Here is a 23,019-nt window from a genome sequence, read left to right as displayed (position 1 = left end):
ACACACAGGTTGCAGGTTATGGGGCAGGGTAACAGGCAAAGTCTTAAATCTACCATTACTGCACCCATCACCCATCACCCATTTCTTTTAAACCTGCATCTGTTCGTCACCAGTCAGTTACTCATTCAAGCAAGCTGTCAAGCTGCCTTCTCTCTGGGTTCTAAAAATGAATGTGAATTGAACTAAAAACCTCAAATGAGGGTGCCTGAGATGATCTGCTAACTGACTTTTTTTATTTTATGAAACAGCTGCTTAATGTTGAACAGAGCTCACATTCTTCAAAAGCGAAAATCCACAAAAAAAGGGAAAAAAGTTTCTGTTCTATATTTTGTAATCTGTTAACTGCATCCAGTCACACACAAGTTATAACTGTGAAGTCATAAAACAAGAAAATAACTTTCATTTGACAAGAAGCAAAGCTATATTTTATTTTCAAATGAAAGCCCATTGTCTAAAAAACAAGTAGAATTTTGAATGGAAATTTCAAATAGAATCAAAATTGATGTCTTCTACAAATATTTAAACTGACATTTTATTACACTTCCAATATATTATTGCACCATCTACTGACAGTAGGTGTCTGTTACAGTGAATGTTATGAGAATGTTGGTTTGTCAGTAGAATTAATTAAAACAAAAGATAAGACAAGATAAAATAAGACAGGATAAGGCAAAAATTTGTGTGGGGAATTTCGGGTGTTACAGGAAGCAGGCAATAGTTGTAGAAATAACAACACTAAAAAATACAAAATACAAAATAAAAGTTGACTCTCTCTCTCTCTCTCTCTCTCTCTCTATATATATATATATATATATATATATATATACATTTTAGAAAAAAGAACTTTAAGTGCCAGTGGAAAAATTACACATGAATTTGAAAATTGCACATGGTGGGTATGGATAAATTAATTACAGTGGTTGCTCTAATGCACAGCAATAAATAATAAATATATAAGTACCGCAGAAGAAGAAAATTATATATGCATAGGTTGAGTACTTAAAGAAAATTAAATAATATTACACAAGGTATTGCAAAAACTCCTTATCCCCGTAGTTCAAGAACTGTTGGACTGTAAAGTTTTTCAGTCTTTGCTTAAGAAGACAATTTGAAGGATTTTCATGGCAACACACAACTTCTAATTACAGCACTTACTTACTAAGAGTAAGTAAGTGCTGTAATCAGCTTTAGAAAATCTTGACATGACGTTCGACAAATGTATCTGCAGTAAATGGAAAATATACTAAGGCTTCATTAACAAGAAGAGAATTTTCTCTGAAGGTCTGTAAGGTAAAATTAAAGTTCTGTCCACTTAACAGACCTAAAACATCATCATAAGATATTGGACACTGACATCATTTGTATCACAGATAATAAACAATAATAAATAAAAATTAAAAATTTGTGGACGAGTGGAAATTTGAGTTTGGAATTTGCAGAGCAGCACAAGATATGGAATGTCAACTTTTAAACCACAAGTTAACAACAGGGAGAAACAGGAGATGCATTCACCTTGATGCCAAGCAGGATTTGAACCGGTGACGTAAAGGGCTTGTGTGTAGACCACTACACTGTCAGGACAACACAGTCATCACTGGCAGCAGTTGACACTAAATGTTAACAATGCTGTGTCTTATGGCTTGTTTTGTAAAACGATGCTGTTTAATTTAGCTGTAAACTTGTACTGCATTCAGCAGTGCGCTCTTCCATCACATGTACAGATAATTTGCCAATCTTTAGATCTCAGTAAATTAGTAGAATTTGTGTCTTCCATCACATGGGCAGCCTACATACTGCCAACACTACTGCACTGTCTGAGCCAATGGACTACAGGCTTTCAATCAAAATGTGATTATACATTATTAATGGAATGAATATATTTTGTATTTTTCATGCTCTTTTGGTTAAAGTAGCCTAAAGCATAGTACACAGTTCATAAATGAACATCTGCTACTTTTTGCGAGCCAGCTATTACCATGTTGGATGCAGCTTGATTGAGCATGCCAGTTGAGGAGTTTTAATTAACCTATTCCTTCTTGTTAAATGGACTACATTTTTTTTTTCATTTCTATCAGAAGACTTCTCACATATGTCTGCTTATGATATGGTAAAAGTTTTTTTTCTACCTCCATATATTGTCAACATGAATACCTGCACATTGTAAATTTCATTTTATATATTGTTTATTGCCACATAATTATTTGTATACATTCTTTATTTTGGATTTTTGCACTACTTAACTTATTGTCCAGTCTTTTGTTGTTGTTTTTTTGTCTTTTTTGTTCACGTTGAGCTGTTTTTTTTCTATGCAAGTACATTGAGTCAAATTCCTTTTTATGTGTTTTCCTTTATTTTGCATAAATTCTGGTTAATTCCCATGGAAAGTTTCCAGCTCGAGTATTCCCAAGAATTTAGCAATCCTGGTGAGGATACAGCAATTTCATACAGAATATGAGGGAAAACATGTATCCACCTATGCACTTTCAATCCGTGGAGGTTTATATCAGACAGCTGTCACTCTGTTAACAGAGATTCCAGTCTGCGATCTACTTCATTCACTTCAACTGATGGGGGAGGGGCAAGGGCGACGAGTTACCACCTTGGTCGAATAAATAGTTGACTTCTCATCACCCACTGACGGTCTCTCGGTTGCCAGTGCTCAGTTGCTTGCTTCAACAGGGATATAGCCTCTGCCGACTTCTCAATATTCTTAATTTAGCAGTTACCCTGCGCCATATACAGTATTATTAAGAAGGTAAACCATTAAAAGTGGAAAGCAAGAATGCATGAATAGAAAAAGGGAAAGAACAGAAAGAAAGAAGGAAAGAGTAAGGAGAGGAAGGAAAGAAGGAGGGAATGAAAGAAGAGTGGGATGGAAAGAAGGTAGGAACAAAACAAGGGATCTGGAAAGAAAGAAAGGAGAAAGGAAAGGAAACATGTCACCAGCACACACACTGTGTGTCTCTCTGTCTTATCCAGGGAGGTAAACCAGACCTGAACACAGCTCTGCCAATCAGACAGACAGCGTCCATCTTTAAACAGCCTGTTACCAAGGTTACGAGTCACCCCGGCAACAAGGTGAAGACAGACCCACAGAGAGCAACGGAGCAGCCCAGGCAGGTGAGAGGCTGACACACATACACGCGCACACACACAACACACACACACAAACGCACACATTCTAGTGTCAGCGTGGTAATGAGGTTGGGCTATTACACAAGAGTTGATGGAGGAAACCAGGTTGTCATGGCGACTGTGGCCAATAGAGGGTGCTGAGGCATCGTGGAAAAAGCAGCATGACATTGACAGAGAGGAGAAAATGGAAGTGGGAGGAAGAGGTGTGATGTTGTGGAGAAGAACGAAACAAAGACTGAGAGAGGAGGGAATGACGCAAAATGGAAAAAATTAAAGAGAATCCCATCTTGATCCCATCTTATTATTTATTCTTTTTTTCTGTCATTATAGTATAGCTAAAAGTAAAGCTTTTATAAAGGTTAGCAGTTCAGAACAAATGAGAACTAATACGAAAGTCATTATGTGGACCTTTAAGTTGAGATTTTTTGACATACATACACCAACAGATTTTCCCTCCATATTTATGCATGGTGTAGGTTTAGATTTATAGTTGGCTGTTGGATTTCACCCGTTGAAATCAGCATTGCTACTATGTGATACGATGATAAAGAAGACATTAAATATATCTTTTTATATACAATGTAAATCAAAATAGAATACAGTCATTTACAAACAAGCTGTGTTTTACAAGTATTCCTGAGCCCATGTGGTAATCTCCTTTATCCAGTAATGTCTTCACAAAGTGGTGAGCCTCCCTCCATCCTTGCTTGTGATCAACTGAACCTTTCCAGGATGCTCCTTTCATACCCAATCATGATACTATCACCTGTTAACAATCAACCTGTTTACCTGTGAAATGATCCAAACAGGTGTTTTTCTTTTGTTGCTCCTGTCCCAACGTGTTTGAAACGTGTTGCTGCATCAAACTCAGAATAAGCAGATATTTACAAAGATTAATGAAGTTGATGAGGTAAAAGATTACATTTATTCTCTTTACACTGTTTTCAATTGAGTACATGTCATCAAGGGTTAACACAGGTCATCACGTTCTGTTTTACACAGCATTGCTCAGCCATTAGTTCCCTGTGTCAATAATCTTTTAAGTTTATCCTGAATTGTGAAGCACTTCGTATATAATATGAGCTCTATAACTTAATCATCAATCATCCTTCTGAAGTTAATTAATGATGATTGAGATATTGTGCCTTACAATGATGATGGTTTACAGGTACATGTAGTAAATTAAGTAAAGCTTTTCTGGTGCTGTTAGAGAACCCTGCTGATGCAACACAATCGATGACATTGCACTTCTAATCAGTGCAGGTCTAACAGTCTATCGATATGGAAACAGATGTTTAAGGGCATTTCCTCCATGTATTTGCTGTGTGTGTGGTGTCACCTCAACACAGAAGTAAAAAATCAGCTTCAGGTCTTCAGCTTGCTTTGGTTGTGTTATGTTGTCTGTTCTTACGTCAGAGTTTCTGTAAGAATTCTGTATTCTTGGGATGCTTTTTTGACTTTCTTTCTGGAGGGCAGGATCAGCAGTAAAGGTGTTGTGGTTGTTTTTTATTCCACTGTTTATTCCTACAGTATTGATCCACTGCTCAACAAGCCAGACCTACTCCAAGCAAGGCAGACGTCTCACAAACATGAGACGTCATGGAGGGTCGGAAAGTAGCATTTTCCTCCAGTGCTGGGGCAACTATAGATTGGAAATTACAATGCCAGTTGGGTTTTGGGCTTTCTGATGTTAAGCAGTATCCACATAAATGATCAAACTAATGTGGTGGATCAGTGGATATAATTATGTTTATTCATAGACTTCTTCGTAGACACACCACAGTAACTGGAGTGGAAACATTACTTTGAAACATTTGGTGACTTTCAGTACTTACCGACAAAGCCAGACAAGAGTTTGCGGTACAGGCTGCACATTCTTACGGCTGGTCTACAGTTTGCAGCACGGTCTACATATTCTCACATCATGTTCATTTTTATACAGCCCACATGTGCTTGAAAACCAGCGTAGGCAGCCTTTTAGTATGTGCGCATTGCTAACCTCGGTGATTAATGCTGCATTTCCTGTATCTGCTCACAGTAAAAGCCTTCCAGTGGTTGCCATTGGAAAGCTCTTGAAGTGAAACAGCAACAGGAAGTGCTTTGTTGGCATTATCATCATAACGCAGCAGCAGACTCCAGCTTGGGCAAGGAGCAGATGAAATTAGGAGTAAAACTAAACTGAAAGTGAGATCCTGCGGTCCACAGCTGATACTCACCTGTCTGTTGCCTGTCTGTCTGCAGCTGTTTTGGGAGAGGAGATTGAAAGATCTGCGTTCATCAGACGTCACAGAGGAAGTACTTCGGACCATGGACCTGCCCAAAGGACTGCAGAGTATGTCTCCAGCTAGAACCTCACACCACCATGCTTTAGCCTTGACGCCTGACCTCTGACCTCTCTCTCTGCAGGTGTTGGTCCAGACTCCAGCAATGAAACTCTGCTCTCAGCCATCGCAAGTGCTCTGCACATGAGCTCTGCTCCAATCACAGGACAGACGACTGTAGCTGCTGAAAAGAACCCAGCCATCTGGCTGAACACGTCCCAGCCACTCTGCAAGGCCTTCACCATCACTGACGAGCACATCCGGTGAGAGATCTGTTTTTTGTCCCATGGTGACAGTTTTCACTGCCTTATTTGTACAGAAAGTGTTTCAACGCTCAGTTCAGGAGATACAGGTGTATGCTTTCTGACTGCCAAGCACACTTTGGTGGGTGACATCAGCATCTTTAGTGTTGGCATTCATCTTTTCAGAATGCATTAAGTTCGACTCTGTAGATGGTCTGTATCTGTTTTTTAGAGGTGCTTTATTCAGCAGTAACTGTATGTGTCCTAGTTGACATTCTTCCTCTCAGCATTGAACCTTTGTAATCAGTACTAGTACAGATGCTTTTTAAAAATGTCTTTTTTAAAAATGTCTTTTAAAAAGTATTCATACTGATGCATTCCATTATGTTGCATCAGATGTCTTTGAAGCTCATAGTTCCTTGGACTTTCAGCCTGTTAAAGTGAGACTGTTTAACTTTTGAAAAAAGACATTTTAACTCCTGTATCTCCTCTTCACCTCAGGCTCTGGCATGTAGCACCTTGACCCAAACAAACTAGGTGACATTTCTAATGGTCCACTCTTTCTCAGTCCACTCCTATTTGCAGTAACCATCTTTTCTGAACAGCTGGAACTGGTCTTAGGTTAATGTCCTTGACTAGAAAAGGCCTGAATTTCTTGGAGGACAGTTTAAACCAATTGTGCATCAATTTTTAATTTTGGGAGTTTATTTTTCACTGTAGTCTTCCACCATCTCCTCACATAGCCATCAGTGGACGATCAACAGAAGGTAACAAATATTCAAATTAATGTAACTGGCTTGACCTCCCTACTTGAATACAGAAGAATTCCTCTGTTGCATCTGTTCCATGTCATGACCTTCTGAAAATTCGATGAAGCCTCTCTTAAAAGAGATATGCATGCACAGACTTGGGTGTGTCAGCCATGTTCCTGTGTCAATAATAATGATGATTGATAAGTTATTGGCCTCATATTTTAAGTTTGGGATTGTCAATAGTACTGCGGTCTTGGTACTATTAAAGACTGATTTCCTTCTTGTTTTGTAATTTATTACTTGTATACTTGCACAATTTCATTTAGAACAGATGTTTATTATGATGTATTATGATTGTTGTCTTTTCTTCTTTTTTTATATCACAATTAATTGTTACTCTATTTTATTTATATACTTTTATTGACTTTCTTTGCTTTCGTTTGTTATCTAAATTACTGTGCTGTCATTTTAAAATGTATTGAGGTCCAGGTAGAGGAAATTTCCTCAAGCAATGGTCCTGAGCATCATAATGTGTAACTTCCATTATGATTTAGTGCTATATATACTGCAGTAGCTTAGTCGTTGTATCAACGTATAATGTATAATTCAGTAATATTTCAACAATTATTATTTTCACTTTTCATATTGAACTGATGTTGAGCAAACCATCTGAAATTACTTTTCTCTTTTATTTCTCTGACTGTTGTCTCTTGTTTCATCTCTACCCTGTGACTGTGTATCTTGCTCACTGTCGAGATTGCAGTGCTCATCGCAAAGCACAGATTTGATTTGTTGAGTAGCATCATGTAAGATGATTGACAGTTCATGTGTGACTTTCCTGGACCACTAAAGCAGTGCCATTAAGGCTAGAAACAGTACAACAGTTAAAATAGGAACACTCAGGTAAAATGTAGTAATTCTATGGTTTTTCAAAAACAGTGAGTCACTGCAGCCATGAAAGGTACTTAAGCAGTTGGACAAAAAATATTAGGCTGCCAGTAGTATGTTATTCTTTTTGCACTACCATTTACATTTTCACTATTACATTTTCTTGATGTTTCATTGTTTAGATTGCACAGTTTGTTTTACTTAGATTGTACAGTTTTTATTTAGATTGTACAGTTTTTTATTTATCTCTTTCAATATATGTCCGGTCACAAAAGGTTGAAGCGTAACGCAATTTCGATTCTCTGTTTGTCCTGTACATACTGCAGAATTGACAATAAAGCTGACTTTGACTTTGACTAGCTGCAGACAGACAGACACGGCACACACACAACCTGAGTTAATAAATACATGTCAGTTGTTCTCCTTGTTCAGTTAAAAAGTGATGGGATGTGTGAGCAGAGTAATGTTGCATATAAAAACAGTTTAATATAACAGAAACATGTCAGACATGCAAAAATGTCATTTTTTATTTCCACCTTCTGATAAAATCCTGAAATGGGTGAATCCAGCATCTCCCTCTCCAGCCTGAGACAGATTAGATGAGTGCAGATGACTGATGCATGCTGGGTAGTGGGAGTAATAACTTGTAGGGAGAGAGGAGGACGAGAGGGTAATGAAAGAGGGGACAGATGATGAGAGATCAAGACTAATGAAGCATGAAAGACGAGGAGGAAGAAGATGGAGAACAGTAGCCATCACCAATTGAAATTGGCAACAAACATGTGATTCACAGTAACATCCAGGTAGCTACTAAAAGAGAAGAACCAGCCAAGTCAGTAATCAGCAAAAACTGATCATCCTTTGCAGATACGGCCAGCTCACCTGCTGTTACAGATTTGTAACATCTGAGGCCATAGAAACATTCTGCATTCTTAGTGATGGTGGCCATAGAATGGACAGTGAAATTGATAGATGTAACCACGTATTAATTTAGTCTCTATTAAGACATGGTGTAATTATGAATACTATTTTATGAAATGAATGTCTCTGTTGGAGAAATGGGAAGCTATACTTAAAAAGTAGCCTCCAAAATGTTTGAAAACACAGGCCTACGTGTGTAGTAACCTATTCACAGGTTGTTGTAATTATTTGCATTCATGTATTAACCATGATGGTAACTGAAAGGCCTTTCAGTGGGAGAAAGACGCCTCAGCTTTCATAAATTTCCATGATTCCTGGTGTTAAAGCATTATTGGGTGGGAGATGTGAGTGCATCTCTAAGAGATCGAAACATTAGCCCTTCATCATCTAATCTGTGGCGTTTCATTAACTCACTGTCATTCAACATCTGGGGAATATGCATCCCACCTCTTTGCAACATTGGAACTCCAAGACTTTTTTGAGTTTTGTCATGAGGAGCAACTCTTTATGCGTTATGAATGTGTGTGTATACATATATATATACACATATATGTCTATGTGTGTGTGTGTGTATGTGCACATACATATATATACATTACTTCCTCTTCCATTCACTCCTTTTCTCCTCTCCTTTTTCCATCCCTCTCTCCTTCATCTTCCCTTCATCCTCATTTTTGTCATTCCTCTCATTGACCAATCTTTCCAATAATGCATTCTTGTCTTTCTCCTTCCTTTGTTTGCCAGCTCCTTCTTTCTGTCGTTCCAGTTTGCCTCTCCTCCTCTTTCTCCATTTCCTCGCCTCTTATATCTCCTCCAGCCTTCCTCCCTCCTCTCCTCCTCCTCCTTTTCTTATCTCTCCCCTCCATTAATTTCCAATTCTCTCTCTCTTCCCTCCTCTCTCTCTCCAGCTGAATGTGCTTGTCATCCTAAATCGTTCTCATTCCTGTCCTCTCCCTCTTCCTCCTCTTCATCTTCTCTCTCCATACTGCTCCTGTGCTACACACACTCTCACTTGGTTCACATAGGCCTATCTGTTAGGATTCATGTGATTTTTCTAATTATGTTTTTAATTAACTAATTGATTTTAGCCATTCATTATTCCCGCTATCCTTGAAATGTTTCCCTTTTCCCTTTGTTTTTCTTAAAAGGAGCAAACATCATTGCATAGCATGACCATGACTAGCATCCCTCTTAGGATGTTAGTAAATCCAGATTTTGGTCTCAGACGATGGAGCTGATTCTGTCTCTTCTTTGTGTTTCTTTGTCTTTTGGTTTTGACAAAAGGCAGCAGACATCTTCTCTGTGTCTGTGGCAGCAAAGAGAATAAAAACTCTCATCTCTTTTAAAGAACTAATGTGACTCTGAGGGAGTTGTCTGAGTTCACCACAAACTCTTCTTATCAGCTCAACATGTAACTTATATGAACACTGTTTTTAATCACTGTGATCAACTTGCTTCGATTAGAGGTGGAGTCTCAGGACAGTGATGTCAGTTCAACCAACAGTTTCATCCCGAGCAAAATACACCATATGGCCAAAAGTATACGGACAACCAACTCTTTCGTTGTAGCTGAGTAGCAGCAAGTCTCCTGGTTGCAACAATTATCTTCCATTCAGACCTAAGATTTTTAGTGAGGTCCAACACTGATGGTCTTGTCACAGTCGGCATTCCAGTTCATCCCAAATGTGTTAGATCAAGACTCTGTGCGGGCCAGTCAAGTTCTTCTACACCAAACTAGGAAAATAATTTCTTTATGGAGGAAAAGGGAGGAGGAGAGGGTCAAACAGAAACTGCTGCCACAAGCTGCCACCACTGTTGTCTTAAAAATCATTGTATGTTGTGGCATTATTATTTCCCTTCACTAGAGCTAAGGGGCTCAAAATAGGAAAAAGCCCCTTCCACATGTATCAACTAGGTGGATTGCCATGAAATTCTCTGTTCCAGTTCCTGCTCCCCTGAGGATGAGCTTCTTATGAGATGTAAATGAAACCATGACCTTTCCTATAGCATCACCCTGAGGATAATCTGCACATTTCACAGACTGTATTGATTTATTTTAAAAGATCTACAATCAAAGTAATTAAGATTGTAAAGAAAGGAGTCATTGTTGGGGTTTATGTTTCTTTCTTCTCGGTTTTAAGGGCTGTAGTCATGACATGCAATGACACTAAGTTTCCCTCATTCCGTGTCATTTTCAGCACAGGTGCTACTCGCCCTTTGATGATGTTTGTGATGTTTGTGTGATTTATGTTTTCTCTTCAATCTTACGTATTGTTACATTACGTTACGTTCAGGAATATTTGATGTGTCAGGTGCAGTCTTGAATTTGCATGACTGAAAAGTACTTGATGTTTGTGTAATATATTGATACATGAGATTAAATATGAAATATTTGAACAAATAGTAAACCAATATATAAAGACATTGTCTCCTACCTGTGTTTGTGTGTGCAGAGAACAAGAGCTGGAAGTTTACCAGGCCAGGAGGAGTCTGGAGGAGGCGTTGACGGCTGATAGTTTGGCGCGGGCCACTGAAAATACTCGAGAGCTGCCGGAGGGAAAAATAGCCTGAAGATGGACAGGTGAGATAGGTAAACAGTGTTGTCAATAATCATGTCAATAATAAGCAGCAGAAAGAAAAACACTTCTGTGGTCTCATTGTTCAAACAGAACTTCTGCACTTTCTTGCAGTTTATTAAACTGCTGAACCGGCCAGAGAGGCGTCCCACTTTACTTTTGCTTTTGTTGAGTTTAATAACATTTCATTTAATTTAAAAATATAAATATTAAGCACAAACTACACACCCAAATTCTGCCCTGTCTCTCCATCCAAGCATAAAAATGCAGCAGAAGAGTGTACAGGACACATCTACAAGCACTGAGGCTCTCTGGTGTGTGTGTATGTGTGTGTGCGGGTGTGTGTCTGTGGGGGAGAGTGTCAGTGTGTAGTCATAGCCCTTCTGTTAAACATGGGATCATCATTAAGGGAAAGAACACAACCTGATGGTAGTTCTACAGCCTTCAATAGCACAAGTCTAAACCATTGTGTTGAGATTGCAACATGCAAAGTAGAGGCTTAACAAGAAAAGAGAGTCGACTGTGAAAGTCTTTAATGAGCTTGGTTTCTGCCCTTTGACTAGAGGGTGTTAACATTTTTTTGTATACATTTTAAAATGTAAAGAACTCCCAAATGCTTGACTTTCCAGCAGGTTCAGCAGGATTTAAAACAGTAGGTGGCGTGTTGAGCCTTTTCCAAGACATGGAATGCTGATTTTTTTTTAATTTGGTAAGAAAAGTCAATATTAGCACCAGCGCTGATGTGCACTTACATAATACAGTTTGCAGCTCAAAAAACATGTCTAAGTGTGCAGTACCTCTTTAAACATGTCAAAGACCCCTTCTCAAATGTGCAGATGAGATGCAGATTGGAGAGATGATAGTGAACATTAGCCAGTTGTCATGGAAACACAACCTGCTTTCAGGCAGGCAAAATGGGGTGCACATCAGTCTGAAACAGATTCTGTCTGAGCACCGAAGGAAAAGAAAAGAAAGTCTGCATCTATATTTTAAAAATGTTAGAAACACAAGTGTTCAACAACAGCAAGAGTAACTAACAACACAGCTGACAACATACCACACACATCTCCTCAACCTCTGCACAAAGCAGCTTCCTGCAGCCACATTCTTGTTTTTCATGTGTGTGCACCTCTTCAGTGCTGAAATATGTGGATGTAGTTCCTTGATCACTCATTATTTCTCTATATATTATATTTTTACCCTCATGTTAGCTTCCTGTTCAGTTACATTTTCACTGCTGACCAAAAACAACAAGATAAACAACTAAAGTACAGAACTAGTGAATTAGTAAACTAGTAAATAACTCAGCTACCAAGGTGCAGAACTACTGAACTACTAGCGTTTGCCTCATATGACTCAGTATCTGTGTTGCAGTTTGAGGAAAGTTACAGATCACACCTTGATGTCTTAAACGATGCAGAAGCAGAACCAGTCTGCTCTGTCAGAGACCCCGTCTGTGTGCGTGTGTGTATGGTGAGACTTGTGAATGCTGATGGGATTCTTGGCGTATGATTGAAACTCAGTCATGCAGCAGACTGAGTGTGAATGTGTGAATGTAGGTGTGTGTGTGTGTGTGTTTGTGTGTGTGTGTGTGTGTGATATATTACAGTTTGTTTGGTTATTGGTTATATTTCACTCTGTAGAGCATGTAAACAAAACCAAATTAAAAAACATTTACTTTCAAAAGTTCACAAATCCATCCATCATCCCTCTATTTCCCAGCCACTTATCCAAGTCAGGGTTCCTGCTGCTGCAGAGTTTGACATCTTAGGGATTTTTTTCCACCAAGGAGGCTCAGAGAAAGAAGAGCCTAATCTGATGACTGCCACCTGGATCATTTTAACTTAAGTGTGACTCCAGTTTTTATTATGTCCAGCTTTTGCTGTCAGATGATTTAACAACAGAGTCCAGTGTGTCCTGAAAGTGGCACTAAAGAAAAGGTCAATGAAACGGGCTCATTCTCTGGGGAGCAGGAACATGATCAGTAAATTTCATGCAGATGTGTTCTGAGTGCCTCTGAGTGCCTTAACTAACCCACAATAACATGATTTTCATTCATCATTCACTGTGTACATCACCAGAGCATTATTATTTAGAAATAAAGGTAAAGTGTTGGGATACATTTTAAGACAGCATTGAAGAACTTAAAAATCCAGCTTTTGGTCAAAAAAAGTAAACTTTGGTGTAAGTAAGTAAACTTTGTTGGCTACAGTACGTACAGAGGATAGGGCACTGTAGGTGGGATACCTGGATCTGGACAGACTGACATCACCACCTACCAGCTATAACTACTATCTGCTGACACATCTATTGTCATTGTAATAATAATAATAATAATAATAATAATAATAATACAATACTTCTTACCACTACTGTTTGCTTTTGATATTTTATTATTATGTATATAATCTTTTACTGCTTGCTATTTCGATATTTTATTATATATAGTTTGTTCTTACAGTCACGGTACACTTTATTTTCACTGCCATTTGCTTTTGATATTCTTATTCTTTTTTGTGCAATACTTTTACTACTGTTTACTATTTGGCTATTTTATTATTATTGTTATGTATATAATCTTTTTACTGCTCGCTATTTTTATTTTTTATTATGTATAATTTGTTCTTTATAGACTTATTTTTCACTTATTTCACTGTGTGTAATGCTGCTGCTGCACTGCAATTTCCCAGCTTGGGATAAATTAAGTCTATCTATCTATCTATCTATCGATCTATCGATCGATCGATCGATCGACATTGACATCATTTCCCAAAGCATGCAGCCATATTTTAGCTTTTGTAATATCTTGGAAATTGTTCAAATTTTCAAAATGAAATGTTCAGGTGTTACTCCCATCTTAAAATTCAGCACTTAACCAACCAAAACACACGTCTGCGCTAATAATTCACTGTAATTATGATTTCATTCATCTAATAATTTGTCATTCTATGACTAATTTCCAAGGTGGAGATATACACTCCGTCTGTGTTGTATTGGTTGGAAGGACAAATGTCCCGCCTACAAGTACTGCTGATTGGAGAGACTCTGCCCCGTAAAGCACACCATATTCTGTAGAAAGTATGTCGAAAGTCTTCCAGCCCAGATTATCCACATCTGAGTTTGATGTTTGTGTGGTGTTGTGTAGCTAAAACTGTCTTCCACTCTGACATCAGCAAAAATAATTTGAACTATCATGCATTAGCTATGTTGAGGAAGTCACCAGTTAATTTTGAGACCAGCGGGCCCCTGGAAAGTATTAAAAGCTATTTAAAAATTACAGCGACATTTGCATGAATTGGGAAATGGTTGTCAGTTATGTTAAAGGATGCACATAGGCTGTACTGGGGGCTGCTGCACAAAACTAGCACAACCAGCAAAAATGATCTGCCTCTGAGACTCTATTAATTATCAGTATTTCTTAGTCAAGTCCAGCACTCACATTATAAATCCTTTGTAAGTGTTGTCGTAGTGATATATCTGTCATGATGTATCTGTTGTTAATAGAAGCTGCAGCTGTGTTTGTGTGTTTGTGTGTGTGTTGTCAGATGGATGGTGTGTGTGTCTCTGCTCAGTGATGTTTCCCCTAAAGGACGATAGATAAGGAGACATTTTTAAAGCACATTTGTTTTCTGTGGAGGGAAATTCAGCCATTAATGTAGATTTATGCAGATTGGCTGGATGGAAGTCGTTTGGGCGAAAAGAGCCGCTGAGAGTCAAGGAGTGATTACTAATGGGTTTTTATAGCTGGACCAGAGAGAGAAAGGGCAGCGGCCAGCCAGCGTGTGTGTGTGTGTAATTGTGGGTATGCTTTCGTCTACTTTCGGGGACATATTTCAGACTTAAGACCAGTTAATTTGGGATGGCTGGTGCAACTGAGGACAAAAGCTGTGTCCTCAGTTGGAAAACAGCTGATGTTTTAGGTTAGGGGTAGGTAAGTAGTGGTTAGGTTGAGGGAAACTTAAGTGACATGCGTGTGTGTGTGTGTATGTGTGTGTGTGTGTGAGTGTGTGCGTGTGTGCGTGTGTGTTTTCCTGGGCTGCTGTTTACCCGTTGAAACAGCCACTCTAAATCTTTGCAGAAACCTCAGAGTTTTCACTTTGTGCAGCGTGTTGCTGCTTCCTGCTAATTTATTTATGTTGATTTTATGGCTGAATTGGTTTCGTCCATTCTCTTTCTATGTTCTGCTCTTTCTTGGAAATGAAACAAGATGGGGAAACAGATTTATCACCACTATTTTGTTGTTAAAATCTGTTGCCATCAGTTTTCATTAGTTTAGAGCCTACTAGCAAAAGTTGGAGTCCCACAGTGCTGAAATGCTTCCATTAGTCCTAAAAGTCCTGTAGCTAAAATTTTAGTACAAGTGCTGTCAGCAAAATATGCTACATTTTCAAAAGTACTAATGTCAGTATTTTAGAAAAAAATCTGTCATTGTTTCAGTTGATTTTTTTAACATAAACACACAACATAAACAACCGTGTTTGATAAGAATCCATTTGGTTATTTAAGAATTTGTTGGACAGACTTTGTATATAATGGAGACACTTGACCTTCGTGTGGTGCAGTCCCAGCAGGGGGCAATGATAACCAGAGCTAAGGTTAAATGGGTAGAGTGGTAGATCACAAACAGAGAACCAGGGTTTGATTCCTGAACCAAAAGTCAGTGTTGATTGTTTTAAGGAAGTCATCATTTTGAGCCAAACAATGATGTTTTCCTAAACCTAACCAAACTGTGACTGTCACATGAAATGTTTCTCAACAAGCTTTATTTTAAAAGTCAAACCAGATGTTGCATATTTATTATTTCTAACTTGACTCTGCAATGAAAATGTGTTCTTTTCATGCCTGGGGAAGGCATAAGGTGACACTAATACGGTGGCCCGGCGGTCTATTACACGCTTTGGTGTCTCACCAGAGCCACATGCCAGAGCTGGTAACACGTCTTGTTTTCATTTCTTTCCGTTTAGGTGAGGGTTTTTTTTTCCAATGTATACACTATGAATTAGTGATTTGTTCTTCAATCTGAAGTGGACAACACAAACACAGACACATATAGCTTGGTCAGAAATATCTCTCCATCTAGACATCATTTACCTCAGTAACAATCACACATCAGTAATGGATTAGCCATATGATGCTCCCTGTTACAGTCTGTGGCTGAATACAAGTGCATTAAGTGTTGGCTCGTTAAACACCCACCCTTCTCTGTTGCTCTTGTGTTTTGTCCATGCACAACGATGAAACTGACATCCATCTTCTCTTCTGACTCTGTGGAAGAAGAAGAAGAAGAAGAGGGTGATTACACTAAATGTTGGACTGTTTCTTTAAATGTGCAGAATGGTGTTTTAATCTGATCCAGACTAAAGATTCACAACGCTGACTGAGAAAAGACTGTGACCGTTTGATACGGACACACAAACAAAGTAGCCACTGTGTGTGTGTGTGTGTGTGTGTGTGTGTGTGTGTGATTATTAGCTGTGTTTATTGCAATTTCCAGAGGAGCTGATTCAGACTCCTGCAGCATTTTTCAGTGCCTGGTAATTAGCGGATGTTGAGACACAGACAATTATCTGCTTCAAAGTCATTCACAAAGCTGATAACTGCTGAATGCGTGTGTGTGTGTGTGTGTGTGTGTGTGTGTGTGTGTGTGTGTGTGTGTGCTGTCAGTCAGCTGAATTGCCCTGATTAAGAAGCAGATTATCAGGATTTTCTAATTATTAGGGAGTAATTAAGACTGAGCCGAGGATTATCAGTCTGAAACATGAAAATACTAAAACAGTGAAGGAAGCAAACATTCAGATACAGACACATTAACACGCTGAAACAGTGAAACAGTGAAACAAAGAGTTTATCATAAAGTCAGTTCAGTGTATTTAGCAGCACCTGCAATCTCTGAGTGCAAGACTGAGAGATTCACAATGAGGGATTGAAAATGAAAATGGCAAGATTGGGTGGGTTTAGCAACGAGGGATTCAAAGCAGCACAATGAAGGATGATGAAAGTGGGGATTCAAAGGATTTAATTATCAAGAAGAAATGAAAAATGTCCCAATGAAGTGAATAGAAAGGATTTTAACTGTAAATAGAGGTGTTAGAATGACACAAAGAAGGATTCAAAATGAAAAAGGTAGAAAGAAGGGGAACTTAAAATAACAAAGTAAGGACTTAAAATTGAATGTAAAGAATGAGGGTTTGAAAATGTAAATGAAAAGAAACAGATTTCAAACAGAAAAAAGGAAGCATCAAAGTGGCTGTTGCGATCATGACATCACCCACTGATTTGTGAAACATTTTGAAGCCTTGAGTTTGGCGTTGTGGCTGTCAGCATTTTGTTCTTTTGGAGCCAGTGGCCGTATTTGGAAGAGAGGGTGGAGCTGCCGAGGATACGCATTGCTTTGCCTCTATCCTGATTGACAGGTCTTCATGGTAGCAACTTGTCAATAACAAGGTAGCCCCACCCTAAATCATACTCTGTTTTATCATCTGTTTTACTCTAAATTGGACCATAATTTCTAAAATAAACATCATGCTGTACTGAAAAAGGCTTTACTGTGGTCATAGCAACTATGTCTAAGAAAACATATAGTGAAGCCACTTTGTCAGACAAGCTTGTTCTGAAGAACAAAATAAGGAAACAGGTTGCCAGTCACGTTCAAATGTTTCAGCACCAAGGACATCACAAGGTGCTCTACGTGCATCCGTTTTGCTGTTAGGAAATCTTTGCAGGAGAAAGGCTTTAGGAAGACCGGTGATGTAGAGCGACCAAGTTCGTCTGTGTGATACATAAAACTATCTTGACTTATTTTTACACCTTGTTATATTCTTTTATGATGACGACGACGACGACGACGACAACGATGATGATGATGATGATTATTATTATTATTATTATTATTATTATTATTATTTTCAGTTCTCAGTCACAGTTTGGTTAATTTTAGGCAACTAAACTATTTCATTAGGTTAGGAAAAGATCATGGTTTGGGTTAAAATAGACCCTTTTACAACATTAATCACATGTAATCTGGCAGAAGGCCCTGAAGGCAAACTTCTCTCATGCGAACAGTTTAGCACCAGCGCTAATAGACAGCCACAAGCTGACAGCCACAAGCTGTCAAGCTGTCCCCGTCTGCCTGTCGCTGTTCATCAGTGGTGGTGCTGAACGCTGACAGGCCAGGTGCGCTGTCAGTACAATGTCTTTCTTTCACAGGAATAACATTCACATAAATTAGAAACATTTACACTATGCAAGGCCTATTCTAATATAAAAGAGACGCAGTGTTCTGCTGCAGTATACAAGCCCTTTTCAAAAGTAGACGGTCGTCATGCAGTAACACAGACAAGTTCCAAGATGGAGTTAAACAACTGATTAACATTCTGAACTAATTAATTACTAATTATGGATGATTCACTCACCAACTGTTGTCCCTGCTCAGCCTGCTGTAGTTCAGTGGCCATTTGTGTATTCCACCATTCTCCATAGAACAATTAATCTAAACAGGTTAAAGAATTTCGTACATATCACAAATACACAATCCACAATAAAACTTCATCCTCCTTTCCTTCATGCTGACAAACTAGCCAACCACTTTGTCTTTGTCAGTGTTTTCTGTCAACACACAGTAAAGTTAGAGTGTTGGACAGTTTGGCCTCATCCATGCATGAACACAAATGGCTCTTAACGAGACTCATACTGTTGAAACTTCATTCAGCAGTGATGCTGCTAATGAGAATGGTTTTGTCAATTTTATGGAGATTAGTCAGATGTGGACATGCTCAATCCATGTTGTTGGCGATGAGGAATGATAGGACTGCGTCAGTGTTAAGATCCATGGCTAACAATGTATGACCCCATTTCCAAAAATGTTGGAATGCTCTGAAAAATATGAAATAAAGCAGAATGTGATAATTTGGTAATCCTTTTTGACATATGCCCAATTCAAAACAGTACAAAGACAGTTTATTTAATGTTTTACTTTGTGAACTTCATTGATTTTTGTGTATATATATATATATATATATATATATATATATATATATATATATATATATATATAATCATTATTCTGAATTTGATGCCGGTATGCTTTGGGACAGCAGCAACAAAAGACTGGGCACTTCTGCATTGGCTTTGCTTTTCAGACCTCGAGTCTATGTAAACTTCTTTGAAACAGGCTATGAGGGAGGTGCAGGAGTAATGTAATATGTAAAGTAACTCCTGCTCTCCTGCTATGTGAAGGCTTCGCTCTGATGTTTTATGTGTAATTAAAATGGTTTTTGTGCAGGAGAAAGGCCTCCGCAAATGAGCTTTCCTAATTGTAGCCACACCCCTTGTTAATGCAGCAGGCAGGAGAAGATGCTGAGGGGTTAATGGAGGAGCTAGTGATTAGCATGGAGGCCTCCCACATTAATTAGACTTTTTTTTATCCCTTAGTCTGATGTTGACTGTTCTGCAGGAGCTAGAAGAAGGCAGTTTGTTCTGTGCAGTTTTATTTAGCGGAAAAGAGGCTCAGTCAATTTGAGTTAGGTAGGAGATTTCAAAGGGATTTCAAAAATGTCAGCGCTTTCCAAAAAATCCCCAAAATTGTTCTCACTCTATAAAAAAGCCTCACCTTCCAAAAAATGTTTCACCTTGGAGGAATGTCATCACTTTCTAGAAATGTCCCCACCTCTCAAAGATGTCCCCACTTTGAAACAAGTGCTCACTCCGAAAAATGTCCTGAAAATTGTTCTCATCTAAATTAAAAGGACATTCAAAATCCCCTTTGTTCACTGTTACACAAAACTATAAACTAAACTGTTACACTGACAGTAATATTTCTCTGTTTCTTTCTCCAGAATCCCTCTGTTTACCAGCCTCAGGTTTATCATCATCTTCATCCTAATACAGACAACAAATCAAAAAACAGACCACCCAAAGATTGAAGACTCATAGAGCGACTGCTTCAGCCTTCCTCTTTCATGATGAAATAACACTGAACATCTTTCTACATCTGGAAACTAAAGCGAATTTCCAGAGCAACAGCAGCAGCAATGGGAGCAGCAACCACAGCAATAATGGCATCAGCAATGACAAAAACACCAGCAACAACTCCAATATGACAGCAAACAACTGCAGCAGCAACAAAACCTGCAACATGGGAACACGGGGAGCAACAGCAGCTGTAAGAGCATCTACCATGGAAAAGTAACAACCGAAGCCGTTTCTCCTCTCTGTGATTTATCTACAACGCGCACTTATCTTGTCTCACTTTTCTTTTTAACATAAAGGTCATAAAATATGATAAAAAAAATAAATAAGAATTAAAAAATATACTGAAGAGCAATGCCCTCATCGAACCCAAAGTCAGGTTGCAAACTGCTGGACAGCTTGTGCTAACTCTACTAACTCTTATTGAGCTTTTTGACGATTTTGTTTGTTTGTAGTGTCAGACTGTTGTTGGTTTTAAAGAAGTCTTCAGGGGTTTTGATTAAATAATAGAATTTACATGAATATGAAATAAAGCAATTACTTATTTAAGACAAATTTTATACCTTGAGAGACCATACGGGTATATTTCTTGGACTGTAGTAAATAAATGAATATATTCACAATTGTTCGTTGGTGCTTTTTAAATATTTGCTGATAGATATTTCTGATGATGTTGATACTCTACACACAGCTGACCCTGAAGTGAATAGTACAGTATTTTGGGAAGTACTCTAATTTGCTCTCTTTCTGAGAAATAGATGAGAAGATCGATATCTGTCTCATGTCTGTGTTTTAGGCATGGGCAGGGGGAAATGACTAGCCTTGCTCTTTCTGAAATTTAAAAATACACCTGTCCACTCCTCCGAAGTTCACTATCCTTAGTTATACCTCATGTATAATTTGTTTACAGACAGAAATGCAAAAACAACAGTTTGACAGTTTCTGGTTTTATTTGGAGTTACATGCTGAAACTATTTTTTGACAAATAACAGCTGGGTGCAGTGGTTGTGCAGAGCTATGTGACCTTTTACTTTGCCACTGCAGAACAAAGCAAGATGCAACATGTTAATTGGTGACCCACAGAAATGTTGATAGGTGTATTTTGGAAGTCTGGACAGGCATTGTTGCAATGAGATGTTACAGTTAAAGAGAGGCATAGCAGAACTCAGCATGCTCCGCTCAACAAAGCCTGTGCTGTTGAGTGTGAAGAGCTCCTGAGCTCCACCTGTTCCAGATCCACCACACCCTGCACCTTTCATACAGGAGGATGTAAAGCTGAGCTGCTGCAACCGAGCAAGTCCCCAGGACCTGGCAAGGGTGCACAATGGAGCTCTCACCTGTTCTCCGCTCACTCTTCTGTGAATCCCAGAGGACCTCAACCTTTCTCACCCTCTTGAAAACATCCACTATCATACAGATGCCAAAGAAATCCCGCCCCTCAGAACTCAACTGCACTTGCCTGAATAATCATGCAGTTCCTTCTTTTTTCCTTCTTTGTATTGTATTCTTCTCATTGCTTTTATATGTTGTCTTCTCTGTCTTTTCCTTTTCCGATAAAGCACTTCACAACTTGTGTTTTGAAAAGTGCTTGCTTGCTGATAGCAACAGATGGATGCCTATAGTTTTGAAATGACCACAACAATGTTCAACAGTTACATTTGGCTGGAATGTTCAGCTGTCCTCATGCTTTTGGCCATCTCAGCATCTACTGTCCAGATTAGATATTCCTGATCTTATTCCTGCTCCCCAGAGGACGAACCCTTTAGATTTTAATGACTCCATGACTGCTCCTTCAGTACCACATTCAGAACAAACATAATATTTTTCAGCTCCACTACTGGTACGACTGTAAGAATATGTTGTTCGCCCTATCAGATACTTGGCACAAACAGTTCCCAGTCCAGATGCTGGATTCTGTATGTGTGACTGTATGCGTCTGTGTGTGGTATTGGTGTGTGTGTAAAAGACAGAGTGAGACAAACCAGCCTGCCAGCTCTGCCCTCATTTGCATCTGCTAATGGCTCTATGATGCCAGTTTCTGATCACTGCAACTACACATTTAAATTCCTGCCCCACTGCCAGATGCTTCTCTCTCTCTCTGTCTCTCTCTGTCTCTCTCTGTCTCTCTCTCTCTCTCTCTCTCTCGTCCAGGGATTCCTGTTTCCATCAAATAACAGCAGCACTGTTCGTGCTCTGCATAAGAAAACACCAGCTGAGGTTAAACTGGAGACATGAAGCTGCTGCTGGCAATGAAGCTTTAGAGGAAAGCTTATGGATTTACACCCTAACACTACAGCCATGGACATGTCATTCCAAAACCATGGGCATTAATCAGGTACAATAACAACCTCCAATCTTCTGGTTTCAGGCTTTCCCCCAGTTTTTGGAACTGTCTGTAATTATTGGCTCCCATTCAGACTACACTCAGAGAAACTTACATCAAGAAACTGTTAGTCATACAGTTATATTTAGTGAAAAGGCTGCACTCTGTGAGGGAGCTCTTAGAGTCAGAGCAGCAATGAGGATCCTGCAAATACCAAGAACTTAATACCATACATTAAGGATTTTGGGTGGTCAAAGGAGCTGCTGGGCTGTTATGAGCAAAATAGCAGGGTAACCAGTAAGAAGTGTCAGGTTATAATGTCTCATGTTGAAACGGGAAAGGGCCTACCCCAAACCCTATGAAGTATATACAGTACATGTAGTACTTACAGCAAACAGTTATTAACAACATTACGACAACTAATACTCACCTATACGCACTTGAGCAATTAGCTTGTCCATGCAGTTATCATAAGTTCTAATTGTATGTGTGAAGTAAGTATATTTTACTTATGAAGTACCTTTCAAAACTAGAGTCACAGGGTGCTGCACAATGCAAACATTGAAGAAAATACATTGGGACCTGCCTGTGAAATGCTTTATAGGTGATTTAAAAGAGTTTACATATCAATTCTGTGTTCTGTGGGTAACCAGTGTAGATTGGCCAACACTGGTGTAATGTGTGACCTTCGTCGTGTGTTAGTTAAGAGCCTGCTGGCCGCATTTTGGACCAACTGGAGCCGAGACAGTTAAGAGCATCTCAGGCTGGTAAATAGTGATTTACAATAACAAAGAAGACACAAGGAGACAAAAACATGGACGATCGTTTCAGGATAGTACAGATTTGATTTTGACAGTGTTTCTTAGTTGGATGAAAGAGGATTCAACATTTGAC

At 38.8% G+C, this 23,019-nt stretch overlaps 1 protein-coding gene across 2 annotated transcripts in view; it reads left to right on the top strand.

Annotated features, from left to right (window-relative positions):
* The window catches only part of mbd2 (methyl-CpG binding domain protein 2), a 31,362-nt gene extending 10,924 nt beyond the window's left edge, over positions 1 to 20,438 (top strand). The window contains exons 3-7 of one of the 2 annotated variants that reach the window (XM_041960753.1): positions 2,980 to 3,120; positions 5,377 to 5,467; positions 5,542 to 5,719; positions 10,713 to 10,840; positions 19,670 to 20,438. In XM_041960753.1, coding sequence (XP_041816687.1) covers positions 2,980 to 3,120; positions 5,377 to 5,467; positions 5,542 to 5,719; positions 10,713 to 10,830 — 528 coding nt within the window. In that variant the 3' untranslated portion in view covers positions 10,831 to 10,840; positions 19,670 to 20,438. Of the gene's footprint in view, positions 1 to 2,979; positions 3,121 to 5,376; positions 5,468 to 5,541; positions 5,720 to 10,712; positions 10,850 to 19,669 lie in introns of both variants that reach the window. The other variant, XM_041960754.1, reaches the window with a different exon arrangement.
* The last annotated feature ends 2,581 nt before the right edge of the window (positions 20,439 to 23,019 follow it).

The sequence above is a fragment of the Chelmon rostratus genome, chromosome 19 (genome assembly GCF_017976325.1).
Source record: "Chelmon rostratus isolate fCheRos1 chromosome 19, fCheRos1.pri, whole genome shotgun sequence".
NCBI classification, from domain to species: Eukaryota; Metazoa; Chordata; class Actinopteri; order Chaetodontiformes; family Chaetodontidae; genus Chelmon; species Chelmon rostratus.
This window is presented reverse-complemented; position numbering and strand designations above follow the sequence as displayed.